The sequence below is a fragment of the Sus scrofa genome, chromosome 15 (assembly GCF_000003025.6).
Source record: "Sus scrofa isolate TJ Tabasco breed Duroc chromosome 15, Sscrofa11.1, whole genome shotgun sequence".
NCBI lineage: Eukaryota > Metazoa > Chordata > Mammalia > Artiodactyla > Suidae > Sus > Sus scrofa.
In genome coordinates, this window is record NC_010457.5 from 31222861 (window position 1) to 31240638 (window position 17778).

General features: G+C 38.3%; 1 protein-coding gene across 5 annotated transcripts in view; it reads right to left on the bottom strand.

Moving 5' to 3' along the window:
* The window catches only part of EPB41L5 (erythrocyte membrane protein band 4.1 like 5), a 136678-nt gene that overhangs the window by 63647 nt on the left and 55253 nt on the right, over positions 1 to 17778 (bottom strand). For 4 of the 5 annotated variants that reach the window (XM_021075141.1, XM_021075139.1, XM_021075140.1 and 1 more), the window contains 2 exons: positions 10940 to 10982; positions 10396 to 10511 (listed from right to left, as the gene is read on the bottom strand). In XM_021075141.1, the coding sequence (XP_020930800.1) occupies positions 10396 to 10511; positions 10940 to 10982 (159 nt within the window). Of the gene's footprint in view, positions 1 to 2976; positions 7436 to 10395; positions 10512 to 10939; positions 10983 to 17778 lie in introns of those variants that run through there. The other variant, XM_021075143.1, reaches the window with a different exon arrangement.

The following is a 17778-nucleotide window of genomic DNA, read 5'->3' on the forward strand; positions in this document are numbered from 1 at the left end:
ACATTTTGAAGACCGAACTGAAAAAATTTACCGACTGAGGAGTAGAAACAAAGAGGAGTCAACATGATTACATGGTGCTATAATTTAAGCCAGTGCTTCTCACACTGTGTGATGGGAATCTCCAGGAGGGCATGTTCCACAGACTGCTGGTCCCCCACGGACAGCTCACCCGGAGCAACAGAAGGGAAGGCAGAGCACAGATGCCTACACGGAGAGGCGGTGGGAGGGTACAGTGGTTCTCTTCTGATGGCTTCTTTTCTCAGTGAAAGAGGAAGCAAGGTGGTCAGCTGAGACTAAGGAGTGACGAGAGAGAAGTGAGGAGATGGCAAAGGTTTGAAGAGAAGCTACTGCCAGAAGAGTGGGGAAATTAGCAGATTAAGGAAATATAAGAGGATTTCAGGCAGCACTGAAAGCCCAGCTTGAGCTTAATGGCCATGATTTGAAGTAAGACCACTGAACAATATTGCATTTCATACTTACCATCTACATGCACAGCAGAGAGAACTGGATTTATCCAGGGTTAAATGCAGAATTTATCCAGATGGGGTTAGGGTCAAGAAACTTGAAGATCTGTGCAAAGAAGTAATTCTAAGTGACCTTGTATAAGGAAGGGAGAAGGAGGAACTCTGGTAGATATTCAGCACATAATAAGGTGAATCAAAACAGGAGACATCGATCTTTCACTTAAAAACTTGCAATGATTGCCCCAGGTCTCTTGACCAAATCCAAACTCCTTAGATTGACATTCACTACCTTTCCAACCTACTCAAATACTTGTAACTGCCATGGCCCAGACATAACCTGCATGTTCAAGAGTATCAACTCTTCCGGGGTCTTTCTAAGGGCTTTCAGGGGTTATGCTGGAAGAAAGAATTTGCTCCCCAGCCAGAAAGAAATAACCTAAGTTATTCAAAGTTGGTCTCCTCAGAGTTCCCGTTGTGGCTCAGTGGGTTAGAAACCCAACACAGTGGGACACAGGTTTGATCCCTGGCCTCACTCAGTGGGTTAAGGATTCAACATTGTCATGAGCTGGGACAAAGGTCACAAATATGGCTTGGATCTGGTGTTGCTGTAGTTGTGTAGGCCGGAAGCTGTAGGTCTGATTCAACCCCTAGCTGGGAATTTCTATATGCCGCAGGTGTGGCCTTAAAAAGGAAAAAGAGAGAAAGAGTAGGTTTTCTCTCCAAACTCCTAGCAAGTTTGCATTATATAATATCTGAAGCTAGTAGCTGGGCTACCAACATAATTTTGTTAATTAGAAATTCTTCTGTGTAATAATGTATATCCTTGTGGTATTTTACACGCTGGGATGTTTCCACAACTTCTCTGGCTACTCCTCTAACTAGTTCCACAAGAAAAAAATCAAACCAGCAATTGTCTTCCTATTATCTCTTATCTTTCATTCTTTTCTTTTACTCCTCCCCCTAATAACTTAAAATATTTTTCATTTAATACTAACAATAATCAGTCATGTCTGGCAGACCAAACCTTTATTAAGGAATCTGCAACTTCTTCTAAATCCTAACCATACACTGGTATATCTCGTTTGTTTTTTCTTTATTGGAATTAGTTGAAAACAAAACAAACAAGAATTCCTTCAACAAGAAATAAGGTCTGCAGCTGTTGAACCTGTCTTTAAAGAGGAGGAGGTACAAATTTATTACACCACTAAGGGAGTCTTCAGTCATACTCCTTGGAGAATGTTGTTCTCCAAGTCAGGGATCTCTTGTCCATGCCAGTGTAAACAAAAGTTGACCAGGTGTCAGGAACAAAATGGGAAAAGTTCAATCAAGCACTATCACCTAGAATTAATGTCACAGCTTGGTGTCAGAAGCCTAAAGGCTTAGGTAATTATCCAAAAACAAACAAAAATTGTGAGGATAATTCCTTCAGGAAAAAAACAGGAACACTTGTTTTCCACTTCAGTGTAAAAATTAAAATGTATCATTTAAAAAAGCCACAGAAATTTTTTTTTCACCCATTTCTTTTGAAATTCTCTCTTCACTAATTCTTTGAGGCTAATGTTATGATCCTTCCCACCAATGCAGAGAATTCAAAGCAGCTAAAGTGTACTATAAATTAGCAGTGGTCAAGAACTGAAGATACAAAGTTACATAACACATCTTCCACAGGCCTGTGTCCTAACATCCTTACCACCAAAGTTTATGGCAGCTGAGCATGAGAAAATTCTCACAATGATTTCATGTGACTAAAGTAAACGTTAATTTATATGAACAGAGGGAAAGAAATTATTGGGGGGCAGGGGTGCACCCTCGGCATTTGGAAGTTCCCAGGCTAGGGGTCCAATTGGAGCTGTAGCTGCTGGCCTACACCACAGCCACCGCAATGCAGGATCTAAGCTCAGTCTGCGCCCTACACCACAGCTCATGGCAATGCCGGATCCCTGACCCACCACTGCAGAGGCCAGGGATCAAACCCAAATCCTCATGGTACTAGTCAGATTCATTTCCGCTGTGCCACAACCGAACTCCTGAGAAATTCTTATGTTCTTGAAAAAGGGAGCTGAGGAAGAATACTATACCTAAAGCCACATGATTCATAATATCTAGCAAAAAAATCTGACAAATCACATTTTATGCATAAGACAGGGGCACAAGGAGAGAGAGATGAAGGAAGAGAAACAGAGAGAGGTATCCCCACGATAGTATATTCACATTCTATCCCTTATATAAATGCACCTCACATGCAAGCATCCACAATAATTCTGGAAGCAAGGTATAATTGATGATGTGGTGTAATGTATATTAAAATATAAGAAGTATAAGGTGGGAGTTCCCTGGTGGGCAAGTGGGTTGGGGATCCAGTGTTGTCACTGCTGTGGCTCAGGTTCAATGCCTGTATCAGGGACATCCACTTGCCCCATGTACAGCCAACCAAAAAAAAAACAAACAAACAAACAAACAAAAAACAAAACAAAAAAAAAGAAGTATGTGGTGGTAAAGAAATTAAATGTTATTGGTGCAAGATGATTTTATTTTTGCAAATCCATAAAAGTCCCATATATCAAGGATATAAAATAAATTAATGCAATGTGATATTATTTTCAAACCCAATATTCAAAGCCTAATACACACAAAATAGCAGTCCTTCAAAGCAATTAACAATGGTTTACAAATGAGGAGTTTGCCTGTATCAAAGCAGTTAAAGTGCTAATGTTCAAACTATCACGACTGCCACCAGGAGCACATGCTGCATTATTATGAGACAGCTGTCCTCCAACTCTTTTCAGTTTACATGTGTGAATAAGTATGGGAGTGAAAGGGATCAAAGCTGAGGATCAGTCTTCTTAGCCTGTAAAGCCGGTCACTTCCACAACATTGTTTCTCCTCTGGAAACCCCCAAACACCACAGCCCTCTGCTCCTCACCCCTTTCATCTATTTGCTTGTTCCGCATGATAGAAAGATGAAATACATGATATCAGGACACATGAAAGTTACAAAGCAAGGTTACTTATCAAAATAATTTTTTACCATATCAACCTAGTAAACATAAAAATCTAGTAGAAAGAGAAATTTCCACAAGTAGGACTTGGCTATTTGTGTTATCCTTTGAAAGAAGCTGCCTTCCTGTCCATTCAGGAGACACTTCAGTTTTATAACCTGACATGTTTATATGGCACCGTTTACATCCTGGACAATTTCAACAATCAAGTTTGACCCAAGTATTATTAAATTAGCATTTTATGGGGCAACACTTTAAATAGATTAAAATGCCCCTGTGAAAAATAATTTGTACTGATATTACAATATTTGTACACTGCTGCTTTTTATTTTTTTTTTATTTTTATTTTTTTTTGTCTTTTTGTCTTTTGTTGTTGTTGTTGTTGCTATTTCTTGGGCCGCTCCCGCGGCATATGGAGGTTCCCAGGCTAGGGGTTGAATCGGAGCTGTAGCCACCGGCCTACGCCAGAGCCACAGCAATGCGGGATCCGAGCCGCGCCTGCAACCTACACCACAGCTCACGGCAACGCCGGATCGTTAACCCACTGAGCAAGGGCAGGGACCGAACCCGCAACCTCATGGTTCCTAGTCGGATTCGTTAACCACTGCGCCACGACGGGAACTCCCACTGCTGCTTTTTAAAATATAGACATGTTATATACATAGGAGGACAGATAAAGTTGTTTTCTGTAAATTCATTTAGAAGTATACCTATGACTAAACTTATCAAGATCCAAAAGGTTAGATTACACTCAGGAAAAGGTAAATGCCTTTGAAGTCTTTTTACCATCAAAAGAAATAATGATCTTAAGAGCTCATGTATTTTCATGTTCAAAAGTGTGAAGGTCACTAGTTTTGCTGTGTTTCTGTAAGTTTCCCTGTCTATAAAAATGCAGTTGAAATATAGCCAACCTAATCCAGATGTTAAAATTAACATTATGTTAAGTAAAAGCAGCCAAAGTGCTGATGTTAAATCACATGACCTTGGCATTTCAGGCAGATCAGATGCTTCTGGAGTATATTAATTCCCTAATCAAGGACTGGATATATGATCACTGACGCTTTAGGCATAACAAAATGCAGAGTATAAATAGGCTGGAGACAATTTATTAACTTTAGGTTGAGCTATCTCTACCTGTAAGTTTGTCATACCTCTGGAAACGTGTATATCCATCCTGAAAATGCCAAAGCAGTAACAAATATTCCTAGCATTTGACAGGAAATCCTGGAGCATGCAGGAACTTCTATAAAACAGGTGATTTTGATTTTACTACTAACCTGTCTGAGCCCTTCACTTCCCCACCCCTTTGCTGTCTGCTTTCCCCATCACTCCTCCAACCCAGTCCTATTGTCAGGAACTTATAAATAAACTATTTTATAACAAGGTTTTCAAACAAAGAAAAACCATGATATGATTCTCCCTACACTTAAAATATAACAGTACTGGTTAACTTAAACTCTAAGTATAGAAATGACAATTTCAATATAAACTGAAGATCTTATTCTTCATTAATAATCAGTCTGTATTTCCCAAAGTTAAGATTCTGATAAGGTACAGATCAGCAGTTTGACCTTCAGACGTCAAGATTCTTTTTTTCTTTTCTTTTTTTGTCTTTTTACGGCCACACCTGCGACATATGGAAGTTGCCAGGCTTGGGGTCAAATCAGAGCTGTAGCTGCTGTCCACACCACAGCTCATGGCAACGCTGGATCCTTAACCCACTGAGTGAGACAAGGTATCAAATTCATTACTGTTGAGCCACGACAGAACTCCCCAAGATTCATTTTAAAGTCAGAGAAGCCAAATCTCAGGACTTTCTAAGAGACCAGGAAAGCTGTGTTTTTATTGTGCCTCTTTTTGGTTTCTATTATAGAAATAATAGGTTGTAAATCATATTCTCATTCATGAAATCTCTTCTTGAATGGTATAAACCAGTTTCTGTGCTTAAAATGTTATGATTCAAATTCCTTTAAAAAAGGAATCACCATTGACAACACCTGACAATTAGAATCTGACCTATGTAAAATCTAAAACAATTATGAAGATACACATTAGTGGCCACTTTTAAGCCCCTACATGATGACAGACTTACAGAGATAGGAAGCTGGGCTATTTAAGATATGTGTCTGTTCCCTTTATTTATTTATTTATTTATTTATTTATTTATTTTTTCTTTTATGGCTTCACCTGCAGCATATGGAAGATCCCAGGCTAGGGGTCAAAACAGAGCTACAGCTGCCAGCCTGCAACACCAGATTTGAGCTGTGCCTGTGACCTGCTTCGCAGCTTGTGGCAATGCCAGATCCTTAAATCCACTGAACAAGGCCAGGGATCAAACCCTCATCCTTACGGACACTATACTGGGTGTGAACAGAATGGAAACTCCTGTTTCCATTTAGAAGACACAGTAAAGAACACTTTAAGCATCCATCCCCTTATGTCTGTTTACATATATAAATTCAGACTGAAACCTGTCTATAAATTTCATTCTCTAAATACTACTTACCTCTGCTTACTTAACGTTTCTACTGACAAGGTGTATTATATTTGAACCAAAAGTCCAATAAATAAGAGCCTCTGAAACATTTATCTTTGTCTAAGAGAGATGGCTAAGACTATCCTCTCAGCTAAGCAACATGGTAAACAGGTTTACATTTATAATGAAGCTTCGTTATCTTAATAAGTATTATGAATTCTCAGATAAAATATCTTCAAATTATATAGTTTAAAAGTGTGAAAATTTTGTTAAAATTTTTAAAACTCTGAAAAGACAAAAATATGCTTTCCTTATATAATTTCCCATTATATCAGAAATATACTTCTTCCAACTAATTTGCCTCTATGAATCAGACTAAAGAGTTTGGACAATTACCTTCTGACGTCCATAAGGGACTAAAAAAATAACATGCAAAAACTGAAAGTGCTTAAAAGTGATATGTCTTAAGTGTTAAAAATGATATGATTCTGGCTTCAGAATTTTATTTTAAAGGTTGTATAAGGCCAGATTATGAGGCTGTTTGCAAACAAGGGACTCTATCAGATGCATGAGATGAAAGGGAAAAATGAAAAGACAAAGGAAATACATGTTCCATGTTGTACAACCATTCAGTAATAATATAACCATTCAGTTAACCACTGGTTAATAACTTAATCATGCAAAGTAACCACTCAGACTTACCTCTCTACATGAGTCACATTATTGCGATTTCTAGACCTTCCGGTAATTTAAAATACTTTATTAAAAAGTAAGTTTTCAATTTAAAATTACATTATTAAAATTATAGACTCTTAGACGCTTAACTGAAATTAAGGCCTGGGTCACTTTAGAAGTACCAAAAATAGTGTATAAGAGCAGTTTAATGAAAATATCACCAAAGGCTAATACATCACACCTGGACATGCTTTCCTTATGTGTGCTTTTAATGTGTCTGATTCTTCAAACCTCAATCTGTTCGTATTGCCTGGGGTGGGGTGGTAATGGGCAGCTTGTTCAGAAACACAAACCTTCTCCTGGGACATCTTCTGAGTGATGTGTTAACATGATTTTAAAATCATGAAAACTCTTCCCCAAAAGGTAACATACATACCCTTTTCAACACTGATGACATATAGCTTCTTCAGGTCCTTTTCCCTTTCACAGAAGAATTCAATCATGAACAACACTACCCAACTAGTGATTCATTATAAAATAACTTCTCCCCAATCTTCCTATTGTGATCAATCCTCTATAAACTCTAGAAAATGTATCCCATCAACTTGCATGAAACAGTCCCAATGCCTAAAAGGCTTAACACTCATATCTCAGTCATGGCTGTGGGGCCAGGGAAGCGAGCATGGTGGCCTCCTGCACTCTTCACACTGTGCTCAGGGACAAAATCAGGGTGGTTTCTATGTGCAGGCTGGGGTGGGGACAAGGCCCTTGTGTTCCACTGGTTTCCACCACGTTGACTGCAGTCACTGGCAGCAGAGAGCCTGGATGGTTGGGGAGTGGGAGGGGAGCACAGTTAGTCAACAGGAACGGGAGAAAATGAATGTGTAAGGGGTAATAAAAGAGAAGGCAACTGACCAGCATGCACCCTGCTCTGAGTAGTTACCAACTTCTACTCCATGCAATGATGACATTCAAGAATAACAAAGAGGGGAAAATCCACAAAGTTACAGGTAGTGGCAAATGTCAATACGGAAATATGTATAAGCAATCAGAGTCAGTAAAGTGAATTAAAGAGGAAATTTCACAGATAGCAAGACACTGTATCTGTCCCTGATGTTGCTATCAAAATCAAAGGCTGAACTGTTGTCTGAGGTTCCTAGGAGAAGAAAAAAAAAAAAAAACTTATGTACTTAATTCAAGTATCTGAAAGGACAATTCTACATAAGGACAAAGGCATAAAGAAAAGGGCAACTGTGAAAAGTTATTTCCCAAATCACGTGACTTCACAAAAAACGAAATCCAGGAAATAAAATGCAGAAAGAGCATTAAAACAGCGATAACAACAAAAACAAAAACTATCCTCACAGAGGCCACGTAATTTTACATCAATGTTTCCCATTAACAATGGAGAATCACATTGAGTTAATAAAAAAAGAAATGGAGAATCGCTGTTCCTTCTATAATCCAAGTTCACAGGACTTTAGAATGAAATTCAACAGGGACAGATAAGGTGATGAGGTCATAAGCCCCGCCAGGAATGGCTTACTAAAATCTTAGATACTTTTAATTACAAGTGCTATAAAAAGGTCTATCAAAGTCGGAGGGTAAAACATGCATACAAGCAGCTCCTGGTTAGAAATAATCAGAGTCCTCCAGTAGAAAGAAAACATTTGTCAAAGTTTTGTCACACGACAAAAAAACGGCAGCATGTATTTAAGATAACTACAAAGGGGGAAAAATCATGCTGATTGTAAAAGATGTCTAAGAATATTTTCCAAGTATTATTCAGTTTGATTTATAAATAGCATATGGATTTAAAATACATAAATTGTTTCTCAAAAGACAGTTTAAATATTGGATACTTCTAAGTTGCTAACATACCAAATCATTCACTGATATAACGGTGTCATTTAGAAGATATCAGCAAGAAAAAGCTAAAGAACTGAACAGGGATCGTGTTGAGATTAAACTGGCTAACAGTTATCTAGCAGAAACAGAATAGTCTATTATGTCCAAAATTTATTAACTCATCACTTTCCAAAGGAGGACTGTTTTATATTCATGCAAAAGTATAAATAAGAATCAAAGCATGCAGAAACAAAGAATGAAGTGCAGAATGCATCTCAAATTAAGGCTGGGGAAATCCGTTAGCTCCAAGACAGGTCAGTTCTATGTTCAGTTCCAGGCCACTGCTGACACAGGCTGAGGCTCACTAGGTCTAAGGAATCACTTTGCTTCATTTCAGCAAAGGAGGTCTCAGCACAATTACACAAAGATAGGACCTACAGCTCCAAATTCTTCATTTTTTTTAAATTCAATACTCTGATACAATATTCTCTTTTTAAAGGCTGCATCAAAGGTACTGAGTAATGCCTAATAAATCATCTTAAACAGATTTTAATACATACTAATGACAATTGGAAAACTAAAGATTTAGTGTCATAATGCAGATGCAAACAAACCAGACTCTCATTCCATATTAATATAAAAGGTAAGCATGAATTAAATGAGTTTTATAATTGAAGTTTCCGTACTATGATTTCCTGCCAATAAAACCTGGCAGTAACATCAAGAAATAAAACACAAATGCTTACTGGAGCTGCGTTTTCAATAAGAAAGTGAAGAAACTCTTTTTTGTGGCTTAAAAAAATAAAGACTAAAATTCGACATTTAGAAGCCTCACTGTTTACACTTTAAGTGTGTGCCCATGTGCACACACATACACAAAGTACCACCACCACACTCAAGTAAAATGGGGAAAAAAGGATAAAGGAAAAAACAGGGGGGAAAATCCCAGCAATCTCAGAAGCGAATGAAGTTATTTGGAACTGAAGTAAAAATATGCCCAACCATCAAGAGCAAAGCACCTTGCAGTTAGTTAAGCCAAAATCAAAGTGAAATATAATTATGTAGCAGAGACTGAAAATAATCACCAACCACTGTTGACCCACCACCATGAAGGAAGAACTGGTTGCACAGAAAGCTGACCAAAACCTTGAGATCACCACAGAAACTCATTAGATTTCAGGTACTACACAAACTAAGAGCAAGAGAAAAAGAGAAAAATTCTATGAATGATCAAAGTTCATTTCATAAATAGACACAAAACTTGAACAGACGATGCAACCAACATGACCATTCAATCCAGTAATTCCCAAGGAGCCCCCCCATGCCACATATATTTAATTGGGAAAGGATGGACCCCACTGATTAACCCCAATAAACCACAAAGTATCCATATTTGCATACTTCGTATTAATCCAAAAAAAAGACCCCAGGAATCTAAACAAGGATATTCTCTGTCATGAGATCATTTCTCCATCCCCCCAAATAGAGTATTTCAGGCTTTGGTTTATTGGACTATAATTACATTTGTTTTGTCTTTATCTTCAGTCTTTAATGAAGAAAACATACCCAAAGCAGCAGTATCCTGCTGCGTGGAATAGCATGTAACAAACACATTACACCCTTATGGATGAGGGAAAAAATTCTACTGACCAATACTGAAGCCTCTCTCAGTAGAGAAGCACCCAGCATGCTGCTCATGCTCATGCTGACCACATAAGGAGAGCTGTGATGCTCTTCACTCAGACACTGCCTTCCTTCTCCATCCACATCTCTTGTCCCTCTCAGTGTGACTGCTCAATAAACACTTCTTTTCAGATTACAAATATGAATAATTTGCCTTCAATCATATTAAAAGTACTCTCAGATTATGGCTGGGGATTCATAATGCCCTTATACAAGCAATATTTCATTTTGGTTTAATGAGTTAACGAACCATTTCTTGTCATGCTGATCTGCTGCAGGACTCCTTGGACGATTCTCCACCTCCACAAGCACAGGACCAGAGGGAATGGAAGGAATCACAGGCAAAGAAGATTTCACACCCCAAGCCTTTGGATACAAATGATAAAAATCATTTATTTTGTCTAGATAGAAATCTCCTCACCAATAACAGAACATTAAAATGGAATACTATCTATGTAGTAAACAAGATATAACAGTAAGCACAGTAACAAACAAATGCTTGAATGTTATACCATCTTGGAGACAGATGATAATCTAACCGAAAGTTGGTATTTTATTCATTCTGTAGGATACAGAGAGACAGAAAATGTTTTACAGAACACCTGTTCTATTATAACATCTTAGAGAATAAAATGAGAAGGTCTCACACTACTGAGCCACTTTGTAGCCAAGAAAGAGAAAAAGCACAGAACTTTCTGAAGGTTACACCACTATGAAAATTCAGTTAATAACTCTACAGCTTGTTACAATTAACCACAGTGTTCCAGTGCTTTAGAAGCTTAATACTGCCTTACCTGTTGGGAGCCATTACTCTGAGCTGAAACATTATTGTGAACACTATAATGGGGGAAAAAATAAAGAAAAATTACTGTGGGTACCTAAAACCAAGAATGTAAGATGTCCAGAAAAACATCTGCCTTTATAGGCAAATACCTGTTTTTCTGCTCATTTGGTATTTCCATATAACCTATATTGTACTTGGGCTTTAGATGTGTACTTGACTACCAATCCTGTTCATCCACTGGACAGTATCTGTCAAAGATGACAAAATAGACGGCAGCACAAATGATTCCTTAAATTCAGAGCACAAATACCCACATAAACTTAGCTGTCACTTCTGCATATTTCTACCTTCTCAAGATTTTCTAGTGTTGGCAATAGCTCAGCATTTTATAACTCTAAAGACCTCAGTATAAAGTTAGAAACTTCTCCATATATCCTCTTCCTCCAAATGATTTATAAAATGTTTTAAAATTTTTAGCTTAGGTTGCACTCATTCCCCTCTACCTCCCAAAAAACCATTTCAAAAACTCAACATACAATACACAAAATAAATAGAAACAAATCTCAGAATAGCTAAAAAACGAACAAATATTCCATGAGAGTAAGACCTCAAAGATGAGATACTACCACAACAGAATTAGGTAAAAGAAGAGTTGACCCTCTTCAGACCTTCTGATATAAGCATAACTAGTAACCTGATGTGAAGAATTCATCTAAGCTAACTATTCAATGTTACAAAACACTTTCTTCGAAAGTGACAAAGGGAGTTCCCTTCATGGCTCAGTGGTTAACGAGCCCAACTAGGATCCATGAGCATGCGGGTTCAATCCCTGGCCTCGCTCAGTGGGTTAAAAGATCCAGCATTGCTGTGAGGTGTGGTGTAGATCACAGATGTGGCTCAGATCCTGCATTGCTATGGCTATGGCACAGGCCAATAGCTGTAGCTCCGATTCGACCCCTAGCCAGGAACTTCCATATGCCACGGATGAGGCCCTAAAAAGCAAAAAAAAAAAAAAAAAGTGACAAAATATCAACAGATTTAACAAGAGCACTGTGTTTCAGGGAGATAACAGAATTAAATACATTCAATTCCTTATTGTTATATTACTGACCTTCAATGATAAGGAAAGAACACTTAGTATCCTAAGGAGATTAAAAGTACATCACTGCCAGAATCAAGATGGCACAGCCTTCTCCTCAGCTACACCCAATTATTATATCCAGCTAAGATGTCACTCCAGTAAAAGGAAATGGGCAAAACTTCTCAAACACAAAACAAACTCTGAATACAGGGTCCAGGGGCATCTCTTAGAGAACAAAACAAAACTATCTACTGATGAAAGACAACCAATTAAGTGGTCAAGAATGAAGAAGCCTTGGACTTTCCACTGTGGTTCAGTAAGTTAAGGACCCAACGTTGTCTCTGTGAGGATGCAGGTTCCAACCCTGGTCTCGCTCAGTGGGTTAAGGATCTGATGTTTCCACAAGCTGTGGCATAGGTTGCAGATTTGGCTCAGATCCAGTGTTGCTTCGGCTGTGGTGTAGGCCTGCAGCTGCAGCTCCGATTTGATCCCTCGCCTGGGAACTTCCATATGCTGCAGATGCGGCTGTAGCAGAAGAAAAAAAAAGAAAAAAAGGATGAAGAGGCTTTGCTAACAGGCTGGGTGATGAGGAGTAAACACCTTATACCCTATGTTTTATTAACTACATCTCTGTTACAAGATTAAGTCACCAGAACTTGCACTTCCACTGTCTGGGTTCAAATGAAAACTGCCCCACTAGCTCTGCCCTCTTTACTGTAGCTTTCTCATTTGCACGAGACTGTTAGAGGGATTAAATAAATGTTGGCTAAGCACAAAGACAAGTGACAAATAAAACCAGCCAACAAAAAAGTACTTAAAAGAAATATTGTTTGGTATTGCTCTGTTGCCAAGGCCAATGTAAGGCCTGTCAGACACAATTTCTTTGTACTAACCATGTTGTTCTTCCCAGAATAACTATGCTGTATTAAGTAACTCATAATCCCCAGCAATAATGAAATCTCATCCAACCTGTTCAGTAAGGAAATCAGATTCACTACTCTGGTCCCCTAGGTTACTCTCTGAAGCTTTTCCTTTAAATGAGAATAACTCCAATAGGTGATAAGTAAAAAGACAAATAATAACATGAGAAAAATGCATTTGTAATAAGTGATGTTAACTGGATTTTAGCTATTTTAAAAGAATTTAAAATGCAGAAAGCACTGTTTTCTCATAATTACACACTCTCTCACCTCCATCAATGTGAACAGAACAAATACTGCCCCAATGCAAACTCCCCTTTTAAAGGACTATCTACTCTTTTTTTTTTTTTTTTTGTCTTTTTATGGCCGAACCTGCAGGTATATGGAGGTTCTCAGGCTAGGGGTCCAATCGGAGTGGCAGCTGCCAGCCTACGCCACAGCCACAGCAATGCAGCACACTTAACCCACTGAGCGAGGCCAGGGATCGAACTCAAGTCCTCACGGATGTTAGTCAGGTTCGTTAACCACCGAGCCACGACAGGAACTCCAGGACTATATCTACTCTTATACCTCCTCTGTTCATCATTTCCTCCACCATTTCTTCTTTTCCTCTCTTTCCTGTCTTCAAGACTGTCCATTAGGCCTGTCAAGAAGTACTAATAAATGACGTGTGAACTGTTCTTTAAAACGTCACCTCTTCTTAAGATACTTTATATTAGTCAAGACTCACAAGGGAGTAGTTATAAAGAAATAAAACAGGACAAGGAAAACTAACATCAGCCAATTTAAAATCCTGTTATTCAAATAAGCACAGTACAAGGTCAAGAAGCTTTTTAGGTCAAATAGTTGTGCTTTTTCAAACAGTACTGCTTTCCATGGTTCACTGGAGCAAAACTGTTTCTGCAAGCAGAACTCTAAGGGCAGGAACGAAAGGGTATTGCTGCCAGCCCCAGCCCAGGTCCTCTCAAGCACTCTTATGAGCAGTGCTCAATAACCTGCAGGAGAGTAAGTCCCTCTCTACATTTCACTCCTAAAAATGTATCCTAATCAAAAAATAATTAAGTATCATTGCTTGAATACCCCATTTTTTTTTGCTGTTTTCCAAAGCTAAAAGCATCACTCAAGAAGAGAGAATAAAATTTAGTTACTAAAGTTAAATTAATCTTAATTCTAGGAAAGAGACAATATAGTCATATTCATTTTTTGGTCAGATACATGTATCTTAGAATATTTTTAAGGACAAACTCTGGCAAATAAAAAGCCTTAATTTTTCAACTGCATATCACTACTTGAATGCTCTGTTTACATTTCTGCTAACTTTATCAGATTATCTTCTTCACTGTAAGCTCTAATAGTCTGTCCCAGACTCCTTTTCAGGAGAGCAAGTCATGATTCATTAAACAAACAAAACATAAATACTTTAAAATATACAGAATACCACTCCATTTTGCCTCCATTTTTCTTAAAAGCATAGCTTAAAAATAACTCCAAGGAAAATTTAAGTGAATAGCTCAGAAAAGGCATAAAATTTTGTTTTTTACCTCATTAAAAATTCACAATGGAGAGAATCCCTCACCCTTCCTCCCTACTCTACCCATTTATTTATTTTTAACAGCTTACTGACAGCTAAAGGAACTTCAGTGAAATCCTTACGCAAAAAGCAGAGTGCTTCTGTGATGAGTCACTAATCACAGCCTGGCTTTAACAGCTTTCTAAGTGAAAAAAAGTGAACAGGACATCTCAAGGTGAGGCTTGACCATATCCAGCACCCAAACCAAACAATGTCTCCTTTTGAAGAAGCTCTAGTTATACATCTGCCATACAGGAGTACCGGTAGTTTTTTAAAAAAAACTAGATGTGTATATCCTGAATCAAACAGTTTACCAGGCATTCCAGGAGACTCTGAAACATACCAATGGCTAAGAAGTATTATATCAAACTACACATTGTAACATACACTATTAAAATTAATGACTCATCGGACACAAGACTTCCAGATGGTGGTCTGAGAACAATGGTAGATCCTCTCCCCAGCACAACATTTAGCTGGTTGAAATTATTTTTAAAAAAATCATTAAAAGGCATTCATCAAATGGAGAAACATGTATTCAATAAAACCTACTAACTCTTAGCACTGAGGCTGGCATCTGAGCCACATTTCACTCCCCTCCCCACTCTCCCAGGTTCAGTGTGGTGGAAGCTGCAAGCAGGTGGGTGTGGCCAAGAAGGGGGAGGTTCTCCCAGCCAGCCAGAATTTAAACCAGCTATTTTAAATATCCTTGAGAACCAACGAAACCCAATGTGAAGAAATAAAGTATGAGAACACTGTGTCCACAATCAAAAGAATATCACTAAACAGAGAACTACCTTTTAAAAAAGAAAGAAATTCTGGAGTTTAAACGCACCATACCTAAAATGAAAAGTTTGGAGTTCCCATCGTGGTGCAGTGGAAATAAATCCGACTAGGAACCACAAGGTTATGTGTTCAATCCTTGGCCTCTCTCAGTGGGTTAAGGATCCTGCGTTGCAGTGAGGTGTAGTGTAGGTTGCAGACTTGGCTCGGATCTGATGTTGCTGTGGCTGTGGCGTAGGCCGGCAGCTACAGCTTCAATCAGACCCCTAGCCTGGGAACGTCCATATGCCACGGCTGCAGCCCTTAAAAAACGAAAGGAAAGGAAAGGAAAGGAAAGGAAAGGAAGGGAAAGAAAATAACATGAAAGTTCACTACAGGAAGACACAGCAGACTACAGCAGGCAGAAGACAGGTCAATGAGATGATCTAGACTAAGGAACAGAGAAAAAAAGGAGGAGGAAAAATGACCAGAGACTGGGAACCCTGTGGGTACCATCAAGCAGAGCAACATAAGTGTAGTGGGAATCCTAGGAAGAGAGGAGAGAGAAAGGGGCAGAAAAAGCCTGAGAAATAATGAGTGAAAACTTAGCAAATTTGATGAAAATAATAAACCACAGAAAAGCAACCAGAAAAGAACTGGATTGATAACACTTAGATCAGATCAAATAGACTTTGAAACAAACAAAAAAGTTAGTAGAGAAAAATAGGATCATTGTTTATAATAAAAGAACAAAACAATTAAAAATATATATACATGCCTAACAAAAAGTCCAAAATACATGAAGCATGAACAAATAACTGAAGGGAAATATATAAACGACTGGGCAAGAGTAACAGGAGACTTTAACACTCCACACTGAATAATGGATAGAAATATGCCCAAATCAATGATAAAGCAGAAATGAACAGTAAAAATCAAGCAGACCTAACAGACATCTACAGAATATTACACTCAACATTATTCTCAAGTGTACACGGATCATTTTCCAAGATAAATCACATGCTGGGCCATAAAACAGGTCTTAATAATTGTAAAGGGATCAAAGTCATGCAAAGTATGTTCTCTAACAGAGTGGAATAAAATTACAAAAAAAAAAAAAAAAAAAAAAAAAAAAGGAGTTCCCTTCGTGGCTCAGCAGTTAACAAACCCAACTAGGATTCATGAGGATGTGGGATCGATCCCTGGCCTTGTTCATTGGGTTAAGAATCCAGTGATGTCATGAGCTGTGCTCTAGGTCGCAGACTTGGCCTGGATCCTGTGTTGCCGTGGCTGTGGCTATGGCTGTGGCTGTCAGCTCTCCGACTGGACCCCTAACCTAGGAACTTCCATATGCTGCAGGTGCAGCCCTAAAAAAAAATTAAAGATCTCAAAATCCCAATAACCTAATCTCCCACCTAAAGACACTAGAAAAAGAAGAGAAAACCAAACCTAAAGTAAGCAGAAGGAATGAAATAATATACCAGAGTGAAAATTAATAAAACAGAAAAGAACAAATAAGACTGATGAACCCAAAAGCTGGTTCTTTAAAATGGCCAATAAAACCGACAAACCTTTATCTAGACTGATCTAGGGGAAAAGAAACTCAAATTACTAAAATCAGAAATGAACCAGCAGGAGTTCCCTTTGTGACACAATGGGATCAGTGGCGTCTTGGGAGTTCTGGGATGCAAGTTTGATCCCTGGCCCGGCAGGGATAATGATCAGGCAGTCCTGCAGCTGCATCTTAGGTTGCAACTATGGCTCAAATCTGATCCCTGATCAGGGAACTTCATATGCCTCAGGGCGGCAAAAAAAGAAAAAAAAAAAAAAATCAAATGAGGACTTTATCACAAAGTTTACAGAAATATAAAGGAAGAGAATAATACAAATAAGTGTATGCCACAAATTCAGTAACTTAGATAAAATGGGCAAATTCTGGAAAGACAGAAACTCCCAAACTGACTCCAGATGAAAAAATGAAACATGAATATACCTGTAACAAGAGACTAAACCGGAAATTTTAAAACTTCATACAAAGTAAGTCCAGGCCAGATGGCTTAAATGGTGACTTGTACCATATATTTAAAGAGCTCTTTACAAACTCTTCCCAAAAAAACCCAGAGTGAAGGAAACACTGCCCAATTCATTCTGTGAAGCCAGTGTTACCCAATATCAAAACCAGATAAAGAAACTACAAAAGTGTCTTTGATGAATACAGACACACAAACCCACAACAAAACCAGTGAACCAAATCTAGCAACATATAGTGTAAGGAAGGATTATACCCCATGACCAAGTGGGACGTTCCCCTGGAATAAACTGATCTGCAAAGCAACCTTTGTTCTTTGAGCTCCCTGTGTGCAAGGGCCATAATTTATTCATCATTTGCCCTTAGTTACATGCCAATAACAAATGTATGTCATTCTCATTATAAACAGCCCATCTACCCAAACCCACTCTTTTTCTTTAAACTGTTATTTTTCTTTGTGTCAATTTTATCTGGTATTATGTATTTA